The following is a 21,916-nucleotide window of genomic DNA, read 5'->3' on the forward strand; positions in this document are numbered from 1 at the left end:
ATGGAAGTGCTTTTACAGGGCGGCAGCCGAATCTGTCTATAACCATTCCCGCTCCCTAAAACACCCTGTGTGGCAGGCAATTTACGCCAATCGCCCCCTTTTAGAGGCACTTTCACTCGTCTAGACGCCTTCCACATGTGCGTTTTGAGCCGCTTTGCATCCAGCCGCCTTCGTTGCTTCGCCGATCACTGCATGGTGATAGAGGCGACTCGACTGGGGGCCGTTTGGGCGCGTGCCAACTGCTGATGGGCGGGCAGGACGCCCCATCGCCCCCCAACCCGAGGGGCTAATTTTTGGTTTTTTTCGCAAATTTGGAAACTTCCAGCCGTCGATCGCTGGCTTGATAGACGTCGCGCGGCTTTGGCGTCGCTCAGGCGTCGACCTCCCCCGACAGTCGGCTGTTTCGCGATAAATACATCGGATTGGGCGGCGGACGCGGATGCAACGTTTGGGTCGCAGCAAAGTTGCCCAGTCATCAGGCCCATTACTGAGTTTGGACCCTTTTAGGCCCGTTTTCCCACGTCTGGGATGATTGATGGATGGCGTCGTTTCCCCATCCCCCCATTATCGGTTCCGCGGACGAAAAGGTGGATGCATCTTCTGCCCCTCCACCCCCAAATATGCGCAGTGGGCGGCGGCAAGGGGGGTTTCTTGGCAAGACATCGCGCTTCATAACCCAACCACGCCACTGGGCGGCTCAATTGAATGGCAAAAAACATCTTTATGATGGCGCAATTTGCCTTCCAGAAACCGCTTTTCTTTGGAAATTTTCGCAACCCAATAGAACTGCTCACGCCCTCTCTTCGCCAGTGGACCAAGTAGGAACAATTCCTGCCTACCCAAGAACGGTAGTCACTGTCGATACTTCCTCTGTATACAGGGTGTCCTACAGAGAACACGTAAAAAATACTCTTTTAAGCCAATGGATAGGACGTAGATACTTGGTTCTATTAGTCCTCAGCCAGTGAACAGCCAGTTTAGAGACGATTTTTGACAGATTTTCATGCAGGCGAGTGCACTTGAAACTTAAGACGAAATTTTTTGCCAAGTGATTTTTAATATTTTTTGACAAGGAAACTGTATGAGTCGGATATATAGGGGGTACCGTTTAAAATAAGCAAGTTGATACCTACTTCCGGTACAACCGGATTTTGTAATTATTTTAAACCGCTTGCCCCCAATGACTTCGGCACACTGTCCAATTTTCACATTTCCCGTTAATACAGTTTTCCAGATATCGATCACGGCGGTTCCCGGTGAAACACCCTGTATATTTGAGACGAATCAGCGTGAATCAGCGAATCGATCCAAGTCGCGTCTACAGGTCTGAGCGGTGCGGAAAGAGCGGACGCTCGCATACAGGGAACATTCGTGGCACGCCAGTCGGTCGTACAACACTTTTGAACGAGCTTTTCTGCGAGCAGATGCGATGTAAGCGCGATTTTCCGCTGTTTTCCCCAAGCGTCATTAAAAGTGCATCATCGAGTGCATAGCCACCTCGGACGGTAAGTGACTTTTGTCTTAGGAAAGTTGCTGTTTGGCGACGTTCCTTTGTTTGGGCTCTAAAGCGCCAAACCATCAAAAGGTCTTCTACCTGCACCAAAATTCAGTCTTTTTCTTCTATTTTACTTTCTCTATGGTGCATGCATTGGGGCTCTTAACACCCGAACCGGGAACCGGCAAATTCCTGGCCAACTTCGAGGTGAAACCGATAAATCGGCGATTTTCCGCGTTCCATCAATCCGCAATCGGGCAAAATGACGCAATCCGCCGCAGCATTAGCAGACACAAGCCATCTACTCTATACAGCAACTGCATGATAGGATCACATGGTACAGACCAGCAGACGAGTGCTGCGATTGCACAATTCGCAAATTCGATTGCTTTTGCCGGATTTAATTGGCTGGACGAATGTTGGATTGATTAGACTTTGAAAGTGGTGCTCCATGGACGCACTGCACTAATTTCGGGCCAAAGATCAACAAAATTGACAATTGATGCTGATTTATTATTATTGGCCGAGTGTTTTTTTTCCAAACAAACTCGCCAACTGCTGTTACCAGGCCGGAGTACGCGACTAGACCTCCTAGACCAAAGAATTTGTTGCCAGCAATGCGAAGGTTGTTGGCTTTTGGCGCCGTTTTTCTTCTGCTGCCCGTTTTTTTGTTCTCAAACTGTCCGATCAGGCCTTAAGACTCCCAGCCCAGACTCAAAAAATGTTTTCGCGTCACACACTCTTCGAATCAAATGACGTCAAGAGTGTGCAGTCTCAGTGTCAAGTGGCGTGGACTTGAGCAATCAACCAACTGTTTTCCGTGTAATTATAAACTACAGTACTCTAGCGCGAGAAAGATAAGGACAATGTTATCGCCTAATGGGTTTTGGCAATATTTCGATTGATTGGCTGGCGGTTTATCTGATGTGTGAACTGATTCAGCATTCAGTAGTTTGTGGGTTGCAGGAAGAGGCTGAGGGCATGAGATAAAGTGCGCCAGTGGCGTCTACCAGGTGAACGAGAGCAACATGGATCCCATAGGGTGAGCGCGCGACAGCCACATTTACGCAAACCGTTACTGATCTGTGTGTCTTTTGTTTTCAGCTCCAGCTGCTTCAACCTCCAGTAAGTATCCACCTGTGTTTGGTACACACTGTATATGTGAAATTTTCCATTCCGAACAACAATCAAAGGCCAAATTCAGTTTCAAGGCACTTGGAAATTCCGAAACCACTTCATTAGTGCGCTAATGATTTCCACTTGCGCAGTGGAATCCTTTTCCTTGGATAGACACTAAAAATGTTGTTTTGTGCAGGCTCGAAAACGAGCGAGCCAAAAAGGAAGAAGAGGAAGTGCTCAAAAATGACAAACTAGCGGAAATCCTCTGCAGCGTCCGCTCCCTGACTAAATATGAGGGCCGCTCGTTGCGTTCCCTCTGCCCACAGGTGAGTCCCCACCCCCCCAATCCCGGCCACCAGATCAGTTTGACGCCCCCGTGCGCTTCCAGATCACCGCAGCGTCGATCGCCGCCTCCTACCACATCGTGGTCGGCATTGGGTTCGCCTACTCCGCCATCCTGATCCCCAACTTGAGCCTCAATGGCACCAACTCCACCGACGGCCAGATCAGCGCCACCAAGACGGAGTCGTCCTGGATCGGTAAGCATTCGCCTTGGCAACGAGTTTGCTAACTGAAACCATGACCTGACTTTCAGCCAGCGCCATGGTGATTGTGGCCCCCATTGGCGGAATCTCGGCCGGATTTGTCATGGACTGGATTGGGCGGCTCAACACCATCAAGCTGGCCCTGATCCCGAGCGCCATCGGTTGGGTGCTGATCGCGATGGCCTCGAACGTCCCCATGTTGATCATCGGACGGATCTTGACCGGATTCGGCACCAGTAAGTCCCAGTTAGAGTCCCAGAGTCGTTCACTTCTGAGCCTGATTTCAGCGTGGGGAAGCAGCCCGGCCACGGTTTACATCACGGAAATCGCCCGCGCCGACATGCGAGGCTCCCTGATCTCTTTCGCGCCCGCTTTTGCCTCCCTAGGTAAACCCGCTGAGGGCCAGTTGAATTCCAACTCACTCACTCACTTGCAGGAATGATGCTGGCCTTCCTCAAGGGCTGGCTGATGCATTGGCGTACGGTCGCCTGGATGTGTCTGGGCTACTCCATCGTGCCCGTCATCCTCATCCAGCTTTTCATCCCGGAAAGTCCCGCCTGGCTGGTGTCTCGCGACCGCATCGAAGAGGCGGCCAAGGCGCTGCGCTGGCTGCACAGCAACCAGCCGCAGCCGGAGCAACGGGTAAGTCAACAGTGGCTGGTTGGGGGCTGGTCAGACTGACTGACTGGTTGCAGCCCGAGACTCTGGCGGAGCTGCAGCTGCACCTGCTGCAGCGGGAGCACCAGATCAAGCAGGAGGAGGCGCTGAAGAACGGCACTGGGTTCCTGGTGAAAGTGAGGCAATTCCTGCGGCCCACCGGCTACAAGCCGTTGATTATTCTGTTCGGGCTGTTCTTCTGCCAGCAGTTCTCCGGAATCTACATTACGCTGTTCTATTCGGTGACCTTCTTGGAGGTGAGCGGAGGGTGGGCGAGTGCGGGGCCGAGTTCAAGCGCGCAATTCGCCTGTTTCAGTCCATCGGATCGTCCACCAATCCGTACCTGGCCTCGATCATGATCTGCACGGTTCGCTTCATCATGTCCTGCATCAACACGTACATGCTGCGCAGCTTCCATCGGCGCCCCCTGATCATGACCTCCGGCGTGGGGATGGCGCTCTGCATGGGTTTCGCCGGCTTCTTCTCCAAATGGATCATCGAAGGCAGCTCGGACATGAGGTGGGTGCCCACCATGCTGCTGCTCTTCTTCGTCATCACGTCCATGATTGGCCTGCTGCCCATTCCGTGGACGATGACGGCCGAACTGTTCCCGATCGAGATCAGGGGCGTGGCCCACTCGATTGCCTACAGTGTCAACAACTTGATCATGTTCGCCTCGATCCAGTCCTTCTACACGTTGGAGGACTGGTTTGGAGGCATTGTGGGCGTGCAATGGTAACCTGATCATCGCGCAACTACGTGGCTGGATCTTGATCCCAACCGTTTTTTCGAAGGTTCTTCGCGGCGATCTCCCTGCTGGCCACCGTCTACACGTTCATTTTCCTGCCGGAGACGCACGGCAAGAAGCTGTCTGAAATCACCGACTACTTTGTGCACAGTGGCGCGTTCTATGTGCTGTCGAAGGAGCGCAGCAAGCCGAAGAAAGCCGCCACCAGTAGGGCGCCCAGGAAAAACATCGTGAAACACGGTGACCCCCTATTGGCGGACGGTCAGCGCCAATAACCCACCCCCCGCCCCCCAACCAATAGCTTTAGGAGCGACAGTATTTATTTTTCTACAGCGAAAATACGGGACTTTTTTACACGAAAAAACCGAAAGGAAGGGACATGTTGTGATACAGATCAAACGCCTTAGTGAGTAAAAACTCGTCAATTCCAAGCAGGCGTTTTATTTCACTTCAAGTTGGCGAGCTCCTTTTTGAAGTGGGCGGGCAAAACAAAGGCGGCTTGATGCACCTCGGGGCTGTAGTAGCGCAGCCCGAGCTCCTCTAGAGGGTGACGCGCGTGGGTGAGATCCAGATCGGGGTCCAGCGCGGCCACCAAGTACCCGATTTGGCCGTTGGGGTAGGTGGGGACGCTCGAAACTGCATACTCGACCAATGGGAAGTGAGTCTGGCAGTTCCGGATGGTCTGCTTCACATGAGGCAGGTCAGACCAGAGCGTGCCGGCTTGCGAGCAAATCACCCCTGCAACCCACAGGTTGCACAACTGACCGGCTGCACAACGGCCCGGATGGCTTACCGTTCGGCTTCAGGGCCGTCTTCAGCAGGCCAAAGTAGCTTTCGGTAAACAGGTTGACGGCGGGCCCCACAGGGTCCGAGGAGTCGGTGATGATCACATCAAACTCCCGCTGGTGGTTCTTCATGTACTCGAAACCGTCGCCCACCACCAGAGTGAGCTTGCGCGACTCAAACCCCTTGGCCATGAAGGGCAGATGCTTTTTGCTCTGCTCGATCACCAGGGCGTCGATCTCCACCTGATCCGTTCAATTGGTTTGCGTACAGTTAGCATATGGGAGTGGGAATGTTCACCTGAACGAACTGCTCGACGGCGGGATGTTTGGCCACCTCGCGTGCCACCCCTCCATCCCCACCGCCTACAATGAGCACCTTCTGGGGATTTAGGTGGGCGCCCAGTGGCAGGAAGGCGATCATTTCCTGATAGGAGAACTCATCCGATTCGGTGCACTGGATGATGCCGTCCAGGATCAGGGCCTTGCCGTGATTGGTCCTGTTCCAAGTCTCCCATCAACTTTGCCTTTTCTAGTCAAAGAACCCGATTACTCACGTGTCGACGACCAGCACATCCTGGTACAGGGACCGTTGGTGAAACAGCACCTCCTTCACCTTCAAGGAGAGGCTCTGGCCAGGCCACAAGTCGGACACCTCGCTGAACCATCCGGCTCTTATTAGGTCCATGTTGCTGACTGAAGCCTCTGGCTCACGACTTAACATTGACCGGCTGAAGGCCTGTTATCGTTTGGGGGTCAGGGTCGCCCGATAAGAAACCCAGCCATCGGGCTGCTTGATAAGCCATAGTGGGCCCTGATAACAACCGCCTATTGACTACGCCCTCACCGGCGATCGTCGTCTGTTCACGTGATTGCACTAGTAGTGATGAGCAAGACTGGTCTTGGCCATGCAAGAAATGCAAGACCAAGACTTATTATTATTATTAACAAATTAAAAAAATAGTTTGAGATTTTTTGCTGCTTCGTATTGATTAGTATGATCTTGTATTTCATTTCATTATTATTGTTATTATTGAACTTGTTTCGTCTAATGTTGCCGTTTGATATACAGGCAACGGCCTAATGGAAACAGTAAACCGAATTAAGAACGCTAACTGTACCAGTGGCGCGCTAATGGGCTGAGCCAATAAAGCATGGCAGGGCCCGCTCAGTCTTGGCGCGCTCCTCATCAATATCGCTACATTCCAGAATGCGTCCCGTTTTACTCCTGACGGGCGTCCTGCTGGCAGTTTCGGCCGCAAACGACCCGCATTCCATCACCAAGCGCTCCTTCTACCTGCTCTTCCCCAAGGGCGCAGTCCTTCAGGTAACTGCCCAATCGAAGCACTTGATGAGCGCTTCGCCACAATCGCTCCACCTCTTGCTTGTTTCAGTTCACCTACGGCTTGACGGTGCCCTTTGTGCTGCCCCGCAGGTCCATCAATCTCACCTGGGGCTTCCAGGCGCAGTTCAACCTGCCCAGCAGCCTGTCCAACTTCTACCCCACCACCATTGACGTGCGCTCCAACTCCTACTGGTTCGACTTGCCTCGCGTCAAGTTCTACCAGTATCTGTCCAAGCTGCTGGACAAGTAAGTGACGTTGTCAAGTTGTGCCAAACCCGGCAGCTTTCAAGGATTTTGTTGCATTCGAGAGCAGTTTCGGCCTGAATGGGGAGCAGTGCGTGCTGAGGTCCTGCTGCGAAGTTGCCGAAATTCCGATGTACGACCGCGAGGACTCAGTGCTGGAGAAAATCGTCCAGTACCTATTCACGTAAGCGATTCGAAGCCACAAAGCGCTCATTTTTCGCATAACGAGAGCGTTTTCTAGGCCGTCAATCGAGTTGAGTTTGAACGCCAGCTCCGAAAGCGTGCAAGAGCCTGAGGACGCCCTGACCAAGAAACTTCTCCAGGCTGAGGAGCTGGGCAAATCCCAAGGGGGCTGCGATGACCAGTACTCGAACTGCATAATGTCGATTGTGGACTTAATGACTGTATTATACGTCACTTAACTGGAGCATGCAGTCGTTTTTTTGAACCCCCCCGTAAAGGTGGCGAAGCCATCGAGATTCCGCTCCCCATTATTCGCGAGTTACTACTAAACCAAAAAAACTAAATGGCCTTCATTCGAAGTTTCCCAAGAACCATTCGAGCCACAGAATTCGTTTTGGCATCGTTGGATAGAGAATTGAATGGGGGGGGGGTCATGACCTCCAGGACCCCTCCCCTGGATCCGCCCTTGTGTGCTACCCCATGCCCTAACCGAGCTGCCACAAATGCCTGCTTGGGACGAACTCATAGACCACTCTTCATCATTGACTGGAAGGTGGATGCGGAAGCCGCCATCAAGTCTTCCAGCCTTGGTACCAGCAAAGAGGGGGAGCGTCTTGAGCGGTCGCGGCAAACAATGTTTTTCGCGGCTCGACCCGTACAGTAGATACCGGACCAACTGGGTCGAGACGGTAGTTTGTGCAGTGTGAACCAAGGTAAGCAGCACGCGCCACAAGAGAAATGCGCCAAAACCTCAATTGTTGTGGCACAGATAATGCGGGCCTTACAAGCTGCACACGCTTCTCGCCTTGATCCCCCCAATTAATCAGTGCTGAGTCGCGCTCGGAATCGGGGGCCATAAACAGGCTGATAAGTGCGCCCCAAGGTTGCAAGCCATCAATCATTACCTTGCCGACATGTAAATTTTGCATTTTGTGATTACTGCGATGTTTGCGAAAGAATTATCGGTCTCTCTTCAGGTATGAATTTGGCATTGCTGGAGGCGCCGCCGCCGCCGCCACCACAACCAAAACCAATGGCCACATGCGTCAATTCGCAACAAATTGTACAAATAATCATAGTTTTCCGGCTGTTAGTGTCGCCAAATTAACCGTTCGTGCATTGATTGAGATCTCCCTCTCCTCCTCCTTGAGCACTTTGCAACCATTTAATCAATTCGGAATGACGAAATACCGCAGATGTCATTGTATGGCCGAGATAAGTCGCCTTTATTGTTAAATGTTTATCAGTTTTTTTGTCCCCTTTCGGAGCCACTCATGAAATCCTCCAGTGTTTCGCTAATTGATATTAGAGATTGGTTTGTTGCGGCGCAAAGGTCGGTGGTACCTTGGGCGGGTTCCTTAACGCGCGCCTCTCGGCCCTCAATTAATCATCGTTACATTCTGTTTCAGATGTCGACGAGAATCTTCAAGCTATTGACCAGGCGCAAGACGGACGCCGGCGACACCGTGAGCGAGATGGCGCGCTGCCTCAGCCTCCTGGACCTCAGCGCTCTGGGGGTGGGCGCCACTCTTGGCTTGGGCGTCTATGTTCTGGCTGGATCCGTGGCGAAAACAGTGGCCGGCCCCGCAGTCTGTCTGTCCTTTCTGGCGGCCGCAATCGCCAGCGCCTTTGCCGGTAAGTCAGTCAGTCAGTCCGTCCGTGCCGTTGCCAGTCCACAAGCAGGCGTGTGCCCTTCTGTACAGGGGTGTGCTATGCAGAGTTCGCGGCCCGAGTGCCCAAGGCCGGCTCCGCGTACGTCTACAGCTACGTCACCGTAGGCGAGTTCATCGCCTTCGTCATTGGCTGGAACCTCATCCTGGAGTATGTGATTGGTAAGCACTGCAGCCGACGTTCGAGTGCCATTCCTCATTCCATCCATCGTCCATTCAGGCACGGCCAGTGTGGCGCGCGGACTCAGCAACTACATCGATGCGCTCGCCACAAATCGGATCAGCGTCACTTTCCGCGCCTGGCTGCCCATGGACGTGTCCTTTCTGAGTCAGTATCCGGACCTGCTGGCCTTCCTACTGGTCCTGGTGCTAACGGGTAAGATGCCGTTAAAGCTTGGCATTTCTGCCTTGAAATCGCCTGCACGAATTGGTGGCGTGATCACGCAACCAGCTGGCCAGCTGAGCGCTTGATGGCCAGTTCGTTGACCAGTGAAAGTCCCCAATTGACTTGTGCAGACGTTTCATGCAGGTGGGTTGCCGAGAGCCTGTGGCGCACTACATGAGCTCTCGCTTTGGCAGGACTGCTGGCCTTTGGCGTCAAAGAGTCCTCGATGCTGAACAACATCTTCACCGTGCTGAATCTGCTCACAGTGGGCCTGGTCATCGTATGCGGATCCATTAAAGGTCGGATGGGCGCGCCGTTTTTGGATAATCCTGTTTCTCACCGGCCCAGCTGTTTCAGCGGACACCAACAATTGGAAGCTGCCGGCAGTGGAGGGCTATGGAACGGGCGGGTTCATGCCCTATGGAGTGGCGGGGGTGATGGCGGGCGCGGCCAAATGCTTCTACGGCTTTGTGGGGTTTGATGCGGTCGCCACCACTGGCGAGGAGGCCAAGAATCCGCAGAAAGACATCCCCCTGGCCATCGTCATCAGCCTGCTCATCATCTTTGGAGCCTACTTTGCCGTCTCCACCGTGCTCACTCTGATGCTGCCCTACTACGATCAGGTAGGTGTGCGCTGGCGTCCGTGCCTGCGAAGTGCCCCGTTGAACACGGCTTGCCCCCGACCAGAATGCGGACGCCCCGTTCCCGTACGCCTTCGACCAAGTGGGCTGGACGACCGTCAAGTGGATCGTCACCAGTGGGGCGGTGTTCGCTCTTTGCACCAGCATGTTGGGCGCCATGTTCCCCTTGCCGCGCGTCATCTATGCCATGGCCAAGGACGGCATCGTGTTCAAGCCGCTGGGCCGCGTGCATCGCTGGACGCAGACCCCACTTGTCGCCACCATCCTGTCGGGCATCTTCTCCGGCTTCATGGCCATGATCTTCGACCTGAACCAGCTGATCGACATGATGTCCATCGGCACCTTGCTGGCCTACACCATTGTGGCCGTGTGCGTCTTGATCCTGCGGTGCGTCCTCCACTTGTGCTCACCATCCGATCAGATGGTTTAACTTTGCGCCCACGCAGGTACCAAGTGGACGGCGACCAAGTCGTCAAGAGCCTCGACACCGATGAGTACCCGGCCACATTCTACAGCGGCTTCGTGGACATCTTCAACCTGCACAACAACAAGGAGGCGAACGTGCGCTCCTCTCGGATAGCCAACTGGAGCGTGGCCATCTTCAGTGAGTTTCTCCGGCTCGCGGCTATCGCGACGACCGTTTTGTTTGCGTTGCAGGCATCTTCGCAGCGCTGCTGGCCGCCATCATCATTCACGTGCCCACGCTCATCTTCTCCGAGCCCTTCTACTGTGTGGGCTTTGTCATCAGTCTGGTGGCCATGCTGGCACTCGTGGTGGTCATTGCGCGGCAGCCCGTCGTCGATGTCCATCTCACCTTCAAGGTTCCGCTCGTGCCCTTCATTCCCTGTTTGAGCGTCTTTTTCAACCTCTACCTCATGCTCGAGCTGGACCTGCACACCTGGATCCGCTTCCTCGTCTGGCTCATTATCGGTGGGTGCCCACTTATTTCGCTTGGCTTAACTGTCTTCAGCTTATGCAAATTGATACGCTCGACGCGTTTTTACATCGTCGAAAATGTCAACAAACTGGTCTTCAAACTTTCTAATGCCGGCCTAATGCGCCACCAACTTTTCCCCACGTTGTTGGGCTGTTTCGCGACGAAATGTTAGATACTCTTGCGGTATCGAAAGCCAAACTGACTTCAACAACTTGTGAAAAAGTCAGTAGTGTCTGACCGGCACAAGGTGGTTTATGTGTTGCAAGTATTTACGCTGGTGGTGGCGGTGTTGGTTCGAAGCGAAAAGGCCCGCGCTGGACGCACGCATGCTGTTGCAGGATTCCTGATCTATTTCTGTTATGGAATACGAAATAGTGTGGAAGGCCGCAAACGGAACTCGCAGCAGCTGCAATTGGAGGAGCGCAAACCGGACTCGTATTCGCCCTACAACCCCGAGTAGTTTGGCTCACCGGCACCAAGGGCGCCAGCTTCGAATAGTACAATTCTTAGGTTAAGTAGTGGCTTTTCACTGAGTTTTAGTACGATGTGATTGCAAACGTGGTTACCAGTCTCCCTCCCCATTGCCAACTTTGTACCTTATCGTAAGAGAAAGCCCGTCATTAATGAAGCCATTCCATTCCGTTTTTGTGATATTCCCCAACGTTGTACTTATAGTTTTACTGTTTAATTATTTCTAATATACTATTTTACGAAAGGGATTTGTCGCGGCTTTATTAAAATTATCTATATATAATGTATCATAAAATGATGCGAAATTGGACCTATTGGCGGTGAAACAGAAAAGTTGTTCGAAAATCAATTGACAACTTTCTCAATCCGTCAAGTTGACATTGATCAATTAAATTACGGTACCATTAAATTATCATTGTCAGTGGTCTGCCAATCTATAATAAGAATAAATCTATTCATGTTTTCTGTGCCTTTCTTATTTGCTTTGACGTTCAGCACTAGTTCGTGGCTGACGAAAGCTACTTTGAGTTGACCTATTACTGAATGCTCTTCTTTTAGCACGAAATTGTTTTTGGCGTTCAGGCATTACTTAATGCTTTTCGCTTTGTGGCATGTTTTGTGACCTGATGAATGAAAAAACTATGAACGTCTGCTACAACTTGTATCTGCATAGGACCAAAACACACTATATGCATACATAATGTAAGCCATCGTGCGTATGTTCAAAAAAAAAACTGAACTAATCCAAGGCTAAAAAAATTAAACTAAATTGAGAAGATTTAATCATAAAGGAATCAAAGGGTGTGGTAGTGGGAGCCGCCGTTAAGGCTTGCCGTGACCGAGAAAAATCGGTTCACCCTCCCATAAAAAGTTATCACTTCAAAAATCTAGATGACTTTTTTACCAGTTTGAAGAAAATTGTAAAACGTTCCAACGGTATGTGAAAATTCCAGTCTCGGGTCTCGTAAAGCATGAATTCACTTTAATAAGTGAGTTATTAAGTTCATTCATTTATTAAGTGAGGCCCGGGAGCACCTAAAGAAAAGCTCACCCCATTTTTCATATTTTTCGTGCTGGGTTTGGGCGCGGTAAAGCTCTAGATTACCTGCAAGCGGGGTTAGTAGAACTTTTCAAGCTAACCTCGTACCTGTTGAACTATTTCTCGACAGGTAGGTACTGACTCACTAAAATAGATTGGCTACCGTTGCATTGGCTGGCATTGCATCATCCATTAAGCGAGCGGATTTTCACCTTACAGGTGAGGGTTGGGGTGCGCTTTGAATGTTCTGCGCGCTCGTGCAGGTCACCGGACGTCAGTCCAGGCCTGAGATGGACACAAAAGCCTTGGAGCATGGACTATTTGAAGCGCCTGATTGTTGGCAGACCGGCGAGCCCTCAAGCGTGTGGTCAGCCAGAATCGGCTGCTCTAAACGGCGTTTTTGCGCGCACCGCACGGCATTCCCGGCACTCACCAGTTCACTCAAGTCTGCTGCCATGTGCTCTGGACCAGACCAGTATTATTGGCTCCGTGCTTATTTATGAGTTTGGTTTATTATTTATTTCTAAGTGGTGCCACGCACTGATTGGCCGCGGCACTACCATCTGGCACCGAACGAACAGACGACGCCAATTGGACTCAATTAGCGATGCCCATCATGGAGGAGATCCTGTACGTGTTCAATATCGGTAAGGGGTTTCCTCCAGCAGGTGCATGCGCGCCAGTGGTTTTTATCAGCAGCCCCACTCGGCAGATCCCAAGCAGAAGATGCGCGTGCCGTCCTGGTCGCAGGCTCACTCGGCGCTCAGCAGGAAAAAGCTGATTCTGCAGAGCGACGACACCAAGCTGGCCAAGGTACTCACCACCCTTGACTTGACCGCTCTGGGGGTGGGCAGCACTCTGGGCGTCGGCGTCTACGTGCTGGCGGGCGAAGTGGCCAAAACGACCGCTGGCCCAGCGGTCATCGTCTCCTTCCTCATCGCCGCCCTCGCATCAGTTCTGGCAGGTAGGAAATTTTCTTGGCATGTGCGCTCCTTATCAGTGCTGCCTGCTCAGCAAGAATCTAGCAGATAGTTCTGGTTTTAGGGCTGTGCTATGCAGAGTTCGGGGCGCGGGTGCCAAAAGCCGGCTCCGCCTACGTCTACAGCTACGTGTGCATCGGGGAGTTTTTCGCCTTTATCATTGGCTGGAACCTCATCCTAGAGTACCTGATCGGTAAGTGCTGGGGCAACCATAATATCTGCAGGAGGGTGTACTAACCGGTTACCGCTCCATCTGGCAGGTTCCGCTTCCTGCCTGAAGGCCCTCTTCCTCTACTTTGACAATTTGGCCAACAATTCCATGTCGCACTACTTCCAGCAGACCATGCCAATGATGGGCGGCCAAGTTGGCACCTACGCCGATATCTTCTCGCTGGTCCTCAGCATCATTTTCGCAGTGGCTTTGGCTTTCGGCGCCAAAGAGTCCTCGCTGGTCAACAACGTGTTCACGCTGGTCAACATCTGCATTGTGCTGCTGGTGATCGTTTCTGGAATCTTCAAATGTGCGTATTGTTTCCGGTGCCACTAAGCCAGGCTGACATTAATCTTGACATCGCAGCCGACCCGAACAACTGGAGCCGGACTGCACAAGAAGCGATGGGAGTTGGCCTGGGGGGCTTCGCCCCCTATGGCATCAAGGGCATCATCAAGGGGGCTGCCAAGTGTTTCTACGGCTTCATCGGGTTCGATTGCATCGCCACCGCTGGTAAGTTTGGTTTAAAATCGGCAGCAGAACAGGCGCTAATGCGTTGGCCTTGTGGTCGCAGGCGAGGAGGCCAAGACGCCCCAGAAATCGATCCCCATTGGCGTGGTGATGTCTCTACTAATTGTCTTTCTGGCCTACTTTGGCATGTCCACGGTGCTAACGATGATGCTGCCCTACTACGAGCAAGATACCACCGCCCCCCTGCCCCACGTCTACGACCAGATCGGCTGGACGACGGTCAAGTACGTCGTCAGCATAGGAGCCTGCTGTGGCCTATTTTCCAGGTAGGAGCACTGGTTTGCCACTCGTGGAACGGGTATTGACATGCGGTTTCAGCCTGCTGGGTGCGATGTTTCCGCTGCCACGGATCATCTATGCCATGGCCGCCGATGGGCTCCTCTTTCAGGCGTTGGCGCGCGTTCATCCCAAGTTCCAGACGCCCTTCACTGGGACGCTGCTGGCGGGCGCCGTCACAGGTGCGTCTCCTACGCGGTCAAGGCTCTGCCACGGCTTGCGCGCTTCTTGCCTCCAGGTATTCTGGCGTGCATCTTCGAGCTGAGCAAGCTGACAGAGATGATGTCGATCGGGACGCTGCTGGCCTATTCGATGGTGGCGGCGTGCGTCCTGGTGCTGCGCTACGCCCCCGATGCCAAAAAGTCTGACGCCGACGACACGGTCACGCTGCGCTCGTTGTTCAAACGCGCCGACACCAGCTATCCAACACGCGCCACTTCCGCCATCGTGTCCTGGATCATCATCATCTTCTGTAAGGCGACAAGGGCACGATCACTGTCTGGAATTGACTCAAGATCACTGTTTCAGTCGCGCTGTGCTTTGTATTGTCCGGTCTGATGACCGGATTCGAGGACAGCCTGTATCGGGGTGAGCTGTGGCTGATTGGGAGCAGCGTCGCCATCGGCGCCGTGCTGGTTCTCTTGCTCTATTTGGTAGCGCAACAACCCACCTCCGACGTCAAGCTCGGCTTCACGGTGAGTACGGAACCAATCAATGTTGCTTTGGGGCTGCGGCTAATTGCGTGATCTGAAGGTGCCGCTAGTGCCCTGGATTCCCGGCGTCAGCATCTTTATCAACATCTACCTGATGACCAACATCAATCAGGACACCTGGCTGAAGTACGTCTACTGGATGGCGATTGGTAAGCATTCGTTGATGGTAGGGTGATCGCCCACTACACTGTTGCTTGTCGCTAGGGCTAGTGATTTACTTTACCTACGGGATTTGGCACAGCAAGGAGCGCTCACCGCCACTGACTGCCTACTGCGCAACACCCAAAACGAACGGCGACAGCACTTATTACGGTGCCACTGCGCCAGTGTTTGCTGAAGACCGTCTGTGAGATCCGCCCTAATTCTAAGCCTGCTCTTACCTCGCCCTTTTCTTATCCAAGCCAAAGTGAAATCCAATTGCGTTTTGCGTTTGTAAACCCACACTCCAAGTAAAAGACAAGTCTTGAAGACGGCACCTCAATCGTTTTATTAACATCTATTTACACTAGTTGATCGATATGTCTATAACGTATATTTACAATACAGCGTCAGTCAATCCTTTCATAATCTGAATAAAAGCCTCGCAAACTGTTGGGCAGTCCGTAAAAGCCGTAGACAGAAAAACCTAAAAAATGCAGTGTCGATCAGCAAGTGGACCGGGTTGGAGATTCCAAGCAAGCCAAGCCCTAACGGTTAACCTACAGATCAAGCCACAACGTGTTNGGCGCGCTTTACGATGAGTATTCAGAAAAGGGCGACAGATTCGTCCAACTAAGTTCTGTCGGGAGTGTCATTTTTTGCCGCATAGAAGCTGCGCAGCTTTTCGGTTGCGTCGCGACGGTCTATAGGCTCCTCCAGCACATTCTCATTGGGCGCGATCGGAGTGGGTGCCGGTGTGGGCTTGCTGGCGGGCACGTAGATGGCCGCCGAGACTGGCGACCGCTGTAACCGACTGTTCAGGTCTCGGATGAAGTTTTGATACTCGGCAGAGCCCACCTTTAAATTATTGTCGGACGCGTTCGGGTTACCTTCGGGCTCCAACTCTTTGAGCTGCGTTTGCACGTGTCGCAAGTTAACGGTTTTCAAGTAGTCGGCGCTGAGCACTGCCGGAATTGCCACTGGCGCCTCTTTGCCTTCATCGTCTGTAAACGGCTCAACGACAGCGACGGGTTCAGATGGCGGAATGGGCACCACATCGGGCTCCTCCCTCTCCATATCGTCAACATTGTCAACTGGTGGATCTTCATCTTCATCTTCCTGTGCCACTTCAACATTGTGAATCGGTGGTTTTTCAACTGCCTGTGCTACTTCAACATTATCAAGCGATTTCACATTGTCCAGGCCACTTGGTGCCTCCTCTGTTAATGGTTCTACTGCTTCGATTAGGTTGGGCGTCGAGTCGCCAATGCCCGAGTCCAGGGAAGGGGTGTCGGACAGAAGGTGAGGAATGGGTTCTGAGCCAGCAACAAGGGACACAACATCGGGACAATGTACATCAGCAACAACGCTTTCAGAACGGGACGCCACCGCCGACACATTGGACATTTTGCCACTGCAGTTGCTCAGACGATCCGCTTCTGTGTCCAGAACGCGGTCCAAGTGGGCCAGAGCGTCCTCTTGTTGCACCTCTAGCGGTTCAAGCATAGTCGGCGGTGGAGGCGCCGCCTTTTTCTTCGATTGGACGGCGCGCGTTTCTTGTTTTGCGTGCCCGTTGGTAAAGTTAGTCGCGTGTGATTTTGGCGAAGGTGTCGCCTTTGGAATGCATGCGCAAATGTAATACATGGGCAGGCCTGAGAATGACTTGGATTATATACAGGGTGTGGCCAGATCAAGCACCGGGCGAACGAGCTGGCGACTTACCCAGAGCCATCCACACGGCAAAGCGCACCCACGTGCGGTAGTCCAACATCAGCATCAGGTAGACGTTGACCAGGATGCTGATTGCAGGGACGAACGGCACCAGCGGCACCTTGAAAGACAGCGGGAGGCGAGACTGCGGCTGGGTGCCCATGGACAGCAGCACAATTGCAGTCAGGCCCACGAGGGTGGAAGTGAGGACGATGGCCCAGAGCTCGCCGCTGGCGATATACGATTGCAAGTAGATGGCACACACGGCCACGCCCACGCTTAAGAGGCCTGCAGCAGCAATGCCGTTCTGTTGTTAACAGTTCAATTGAAATTCATCTAATCACCGCTTACAATAAAGCAACACTTCGACTGCCACAATGTTCTGGGTGAGCTGCGAGGGCGATCGCACGCTGCAGTTGATCAGGTATTTCAGGGAGCGAGTGAAACTCGAACCGCCATTGATGCCACCATCCTGGTTGCCAACGGCTTGGAAGTTCTCCGAGTTGCTGTCGCCGTTATATCTGAGTAGGAGGACGCTGGCTGCCACTATAGTGTAGGCTTGCAGCGTCCCGATGGACATCATGTTGATCAGCTGATTGAGGTCGAACAGCGCGGACATCAGGCCTGTAATCAAACCAGCCACGATGCTGCCCACCACGGGAGTTTGGAAGCGCGGATGCACTTTGGCGAGAACTCGAAACACCAGCCCATCGGAGCCCATGGCGTAAATGATGCGTGGCAACGGGAACATGGCCCCAAACAAGCTAAATCACAGGGATACGTAAATCAGTGCATGCTTCCGGCAGTCAAGAGATCGTTTACCTGGCACAGAGCCCGAAGAGGGCTCCCACAACTACAATCCACTTGGCCCAGGTCCAGCCCACCGCTTCAAATGCGATGGGAATTGGCGCATTGATATCTTGCAAATAGTAGGGCACCATTAGCGTGAGCACCGTAGAAACGCCAAAATAGGCCAAGAATATGACTAACAACGAGACGATGATTGAGACTGGGATGGCTCGTCGCGGATTGCGCACTTCTTCGCCGGTGGTGGCAATGCAATCAAAGCCCACGAAGCCGTAGAAACATGTGGCAGCGCCTGTGTGTGAATGCGAGTGTCTGACATTTAGGTGCAAGTTGAATCGCCTTTGTTACCTTTAATCATTCCCTCGACGCCCCAGGGAAAGAATCCTCCTGCACCCATCACTGTAGCGTTGGTGCTATTTGCGGCGATGCTCCAGTTGGCAGGATCGGCTACGACCATTCATATCGTGATTATTAGGACAAAAAGCTGCATATTCGTAGGCGTACCTTGTAAAGAGCCGGCCACAATAATGAAGAGCACTACGGCGACATTCAGGCAGGTGACCACGTTATTGGCCATGCTGCTTTCTTTGAGTCCAAAAGCCAATGCGACTGCCAGCAGAATGGTTACGCCGAAGGAAAAGAAGTCGAAATAAGAGGCAAGATAGTCGACGTGAATGGGCGCAATTTGCCGAAATGTGTCCTGCATGGTGTTGTTGAGCAAAGTGTCGAGGTACAGACTGAGTCCTCGGGCTACACTTGCCGAACCTGTGAATCAACAAGTGCTAGCTGAAGGAGATTTTGCCAACTATTTGGTAGTGCCCCACCAATGATGTATTCGAGGATGAGGTTCCAGCCAATTACGAATGCCACGAACTCGCCCACACACACATAGCTGTAAACGTAGGCCGACCCGGCCCTGGGTACTCGGGCTCCAAACTCAGCATAGCACAGACCTGTAAAAAGCAACAAAATAACGGACAATGCCGATAAGGAATAGGATTAGGCTATGAGTCACTGAAATGGCACCTGAACTGAAAAAGCGACCAACCTGCAAACAGTGAGGCAATGGCAGCGAGAAGAAAGCTTAACACCACCGAGGGGCCCGCTGTAGTTCGGGCCACTTGCCCCGCCAACACATAGATTCCGACTCCCAGGGTGCTGCCCACTCCCAAGGCGGTGAGGTCAAAAGTGTTGAGCACACGAGCCAATCGCGACTCTTCTATCGCTACTGGATCCATGCTCTTTTTGCGAGTCATAACCGTCCAAATACGAGCCATCTCTAAGAGGACGCAGGCCTGCTTGTCGCTGATTGTGATGAGTCTGTTAACATACACAAAGTGATTGGAGGCTTCTATGGCCATGCACACGCTCACCCTATTTCTTATACAGGAGGCTACTAGTTTCTAGGTGCAGCAGTCACAACTGGAAGAAGGCTAGAACAATAGACTTTTTTTTAATGAATGAGTTTTACCCTAAATCAGATAAGCAGACTAAGTAAATATAACCCCACATGACAAACAGCTGCGACCAGCGTTGCCAGACCAAGAACTTCGAAAGTGGTAGAATGGATAAAAATCGAACGGTAGATAATTTAATGTCCTTAAATCTCTGTTTTTTAAAGGTACTTTATTTTGAAAAAACGTTTTTCAAAAACTTTATTGTAGTGGATCTTAGGCACAATTTTGTTGCACAACATCGATTGTTAGTTTTTAAAACAATATTTAACAGGCGTCCCAAGCCTCAGGCCTCAGGCGCGAAGAGGTCGGAGTGGCAGCCCCCGTTACGGCTCGCCGTGACCGAGTAAAATATGTTCACCCTCCCATATAAAGTTATCACTGGTTTTATATATTTGGTTATTATATGGTTTTAGAAGGTTAAAAAGGTATTGTGCTCCGGGCGCGAGTTAAGTTAAACTCGCTACGCCACTGCTACTATGCAAGGAATTCAATTCGCGTAGTTTTGCCACTCTCCACAACAATATAAAGTAAAAACTTACCAAATGATAGTAACTGTAAGCCCAAAACAGTGCAACCCTCGTGACAGAAACAGTGCAGTGCAGTGCAGTGAACGTAACAAAAAGGAAAAGGAAGTTTTGAAAATATAAAAAAAATGAGGGGCAAAGAATCGCATAAACGGCGTTAATTTGAAAAGACAATATTTAAAAATGGGTAATTCCAGGATACATCTGGGCGACAGTAGCCCAAAAAATGTGAAGTCGTTGCGTGTGATCAGGATAACGCATCTTAAATAAAGCCTCAGCCAAATAGCCCAAATATGAGTCCTTTTTACGGCCAAACCTAGGAATCAACTTCCTCACTTCTACCCATTTTCGCTCAATATTCTGAGTATGAGCACCTGTGTCTGAATTAACGAAATTAATAGAATGATCGACTGTGAGATGGTGATAACCCTGCTCACCAATACAGTCAAAAGCGCTCCAACAATCACTAACAATAGTGGTTCCTGGCCGGATGTGCTCTTGAATAATTCGGAAAATAGCAGCTGAAGTTCGGCTTTCAACAGGAACAACAAAAAACTGGCCAGAACTTCTTTGGAGCCCCCCAAAAATCCACTGGCCATCGATGATGCGACCTCTGTTGTACTTCCTTTTGCCCACTTTTGCCACATCAATTTCAACAATTTGACCGGGACCACCAAGCTGTGACGAGTGCTGATCAACCCAAAAAATAAAAACTTCCCTAAGAAACGAAAACCAATCAATCAAAGTTGGAAGAGACAGATTGACTTCCTGACCAATAAACCGACACCGAGGTGGCGATCGGCTCAAGTAAAGAAGAACAACATTAGCTACCTGTCGCAGCGAGAGCCGTGAATTTTCAAAAAAAGTCCCTTTATGAAAACTTACATACGTGTTGCATTTCCTGCGTGTTGTGGGATTCATCTTTTGGCAGCGAAAATACAAGCGGCCACGATTTTGAACAGTGGGGATCATCTGAGCCCCGCAAGGACAACGAGCATGACACGTTAATACGTTGTGCCGATAGAAGAAGTCTAGGAGAGACTCGTTGTTGTTTAAAACTGAATGAAATTCGTGATCAGTGACCGAACAATGCTCACATTTAACAACACTGCACCCACTGCCACTTATTGCACTTGCACTGGAAGCTATTCTAGCCATAGTTACTGTTTGAATAGCGCTTGTGAAATAAAATAAAAATTGCAATGAGTTTCCCAGTCAGCGGCAAGTTTTGTTTGTTTTCTTCAAGCCGTCGAAGTCCGGCGATAACATTATTGCTTGGGCGGCAGTATTTGAATATATTGAAACTTTGTAGGCTCTAACTTAATTTTATTTCGCTCAATAAACATTTTTCATCGAAATCGGTTATCCGCAGCGATGCCAACCAGTGCCGTAGCAACCACTTATTTGAAAAATGAATTCAGTTGCTGTTTCTGAAGACATAAAAATAATTGGGGATTCGATCCTCGCACCTTTTGGTTATTGGCCTGTCAATACGATGATTCAATCACATTACACCATTACACCGCCAACTCTTACAATCGCAAATTTTTTAGTTTAAAGTCACATTTTCGGGTCCTTCCAACAGATAAAACACTTTTTCCAAAGCAAACCGGTTCATTTAAAAGTTTAATTGCAATAAATACGGCTTTACTGACAGCTAATTTCAAACTTGATGTGTTTCTATTCACTCGTTGCCATGGTACATACATGTCTTGTCTTCAAAGAGTCGACAAGCGCCAGGGATGAATTCTAGGCAACAAATGTTGTTGATTTATTTTCGAAAGTGGAGAAGTACTGATTTAATGCGGAAAAACTTCCTTGTGGACGAAATGAATTATTGACGAATGGGTGTGAGTGAAATTTATAATTTAGGCCGACATTTTTCCAAGAGAGGGGGTTGATTTCTCACGGACGCGAGCAATGCATCGAACTCATTAAAAAGCATGGTAAAAGTTTGAGATCTGAAATAATAGACATTCTCGGCATATTTTAAGCATTTTTTGAGCGTTCGCGTTCTAAAGCCGAGGATTTTTTCCTCAATTATGATCCAAACACTTTATAATGCATATTTCTGAACTTGTTTCCTGCCATCCTGCGAGGAAGCGTCTACGCGCTTTCTTTGTTTACCTATAACGTATCAGGAGGCAGGAGTTTCAATCTAAACCAGCTTATGTTTATTATTATGATCATTTAAATGGGATTGCCATTATAAATACTACAAGAATTACCAGTGGGATTGCCACTTGTTTTTGCAAACAGTGGGATTGCCACTAATATTTGCTGGGTGCTGAAAGGTCATCAGGTTGGGT

The 21,916-nt window shown here is 51.0% G+C and overlaps 6 protein-coding genes across 7 annotated transcripts; 4 read left to right on the top strand and 2 right to left on the bottom strand.

Moving 5' to 3' along the window:
- Nucleotides 1-1,334: 1,334 nt before the first annotated feature.
- Nucleotides 1,335-4,995, top strand: LOC109538755 (facilitated trehalose transporter Tret1-2 homolog). Its single transcript, XM_019906132.2, has 11 exons — nt 1,335-1,505; nt 2,462-2,537; nt 2,600-2,620; nt 2,811-2,940; nt 3,003-3,153; nt 3,210-3,395; nt 3,447-3,545; nt 3,596-3,801; nt 3,855-4,073; nt 4,133-4,551; nt 4,611-4,995. The coding sequence occupies exons 2-11, from the start codon at nt 2,524-2,526 to the stop codon at nt 4,837-4,839; spliced, it is 1,674 nt and encodes a 557-aa protein (XP_019761691.2). The 5' UTR covers nt 1,335-1,505; nt 2,462-2,523; the 3' UTR covers nt 4,840-4,995.
- LOC109538756 (spermidine synthase) lies at nt 4,990-6,198 on the bottom strand. Its single transcript, XM_019906133.2, has 4 exons — nt 5,904-6,198; nt 5,648-5,846; nt 5,358-5,592; nt 4,990-5,302 (listed from the first exon to the last, which is right to left on the bottom strand). The coding sequence occupies exons 1-4, from the start codon at nt 6,068-6,070 to the stop codon at nt 5,010-5,012; spliced, it is 894 nt and encodes a 297-aa protein (XP_019761692.2). The 5' UTR covers nt 6,071-6,198; the 3' UTR covers nt 4,990-5,009.
- A 93-nt stretch (nt 6,199-6,291) lies between these two features.
- Nucleotides 6,292-7,361, top strand: LOC109538757. The gene is made up of 4 exons (XM_019906134.2): nt 6,292-6,673; nt 6,741-6,937; nt 7,005-7,118; nt 7,176-7,361. Exons 1-4 carry the CDS (start codon nt 6,557-6,559, stop codon nt 7,354-7,356), a joined length of 609 nt encoding a protein of 202 aa, XP_019761693.1. The 5' UTR covers nt 6,292-6,556; the 3' UTR covers nt 7,357-7,361.
- A 378-nt stretch (nt 7,362-7,739) lies between these two features.
- LOC109538753 (cationic amino acid transporter 3) lies at nt 7,740-11,684 on the top strand. Of its 2 annotated transcripts, none has more exons than XM_019906130.2 (10): nt 7,740-7,830; nt 8,527-8,752; nt 8,821-8,949; nt 9,008-9,163; nt 9,367-9,471; nt 9,530-9,795; nt 9,860-10,200; nt 10,260-10,417; nt 10,471-10,743; nt 11,089-11,684. In XM_019906130.2, exons 2-10 carry the CDS (start codon nt 8,527-8,529, stop codon nt 11,208-11,210), a joined length of 1,776 nt encoding a protein of 591 aa, XP_019761689.1. In that variant the 5' UTR covers nt 7,740-7,830; the 3' UTR covers nt 11,211-11,684. The 2 variants fall into 2 exon arrangements, with proteins under 2 accessions (XP_019761689.1, XP_048519073.1); XM_048663116.1 differs by lacking the exon at nt 7,740-7,830 and adding an exon at nt 7,952-8,094.
- An 877-nt stretch (nt 11,685-12,561) lies between these two features.
- Nucleotides 12,562-15,446, top strand: LOC109538752 (cationic amino acid transporter 2). Its single transcript, XM_019906128.2, has 11 exons — nt 12,562-12,907; nt 12,973-13,224; nt 13,305-13,433; nt 13,501-13,761; nt 13,818-13,964; nt 14,026-14,248; nt 14,301-14,440; nt 14,497-14,730; nt 14,787-14,953; nt 15,012-15,120; nt 15,176-15,446. Exons 1-11 carry the CDS (start codon nt 12,868-12,870, stop codon nt 15,319-15,321), a joined length of 1,848 nt encoding a protein of 615 aa, XP_019761687.2. The 5' UTR covers nt 12,562-12,867; the 3' UTR covers nt 15,322-15,446.
- A 248-nt stretch (nt 15,447-15,694) lies between these two features.
- On the bottom strand, nt 15,695-19,177 carry LOC109538754 (high affinity cationic amino acid transporter 1). Its single transcript, XM_048663115.1, has 9 exons — nt 19,000-19,177; nt 18,675-18,946; nt 18,451-18,579; nt 18,131-18,391; nt 17,975-18,073; nt 17,642-17,918; nt 17,171-17,583; nt 16,832-17,107; nt 15,695-16,761 (listed from the first exon to the last, which is right to left on the bottom strand). The coding sequence occupies exons 2-9, from the start codon at nt 18,901-18,903 to the stop codon at nt 15,743-15,745; spliced, it is 2,703 nt and encodes a 900-aa protein (XP_048519072.1). The 5' UTR covers nt 18,904-18,946; nt 19,000-19,177; the 3' UTR covers nt 15,695-15,742.
- Nucleotides 19,178-21,916: the final 2,739 nt, after the last annotated feature.

The sequence above is a fragment of the Dendroctonus ponderosae genome, unplaced genomic scaffold (genome assembly GCF_020466585.1).
Source record: "Dendroctonus ponderosae isolate FM_Combo_2020 unplaced genomic scaffold, Dpon_F_20191213v2 Dpon_F_20191213_12, whole genome shotgun sequence".
Classification (NCBI taxonomy): Eukaryota; Metazoa; Arthropoda; class Insecta; order Coleoptera; family Curculionidae; genus Dendroctonus; species Dendroctonus ponderosae.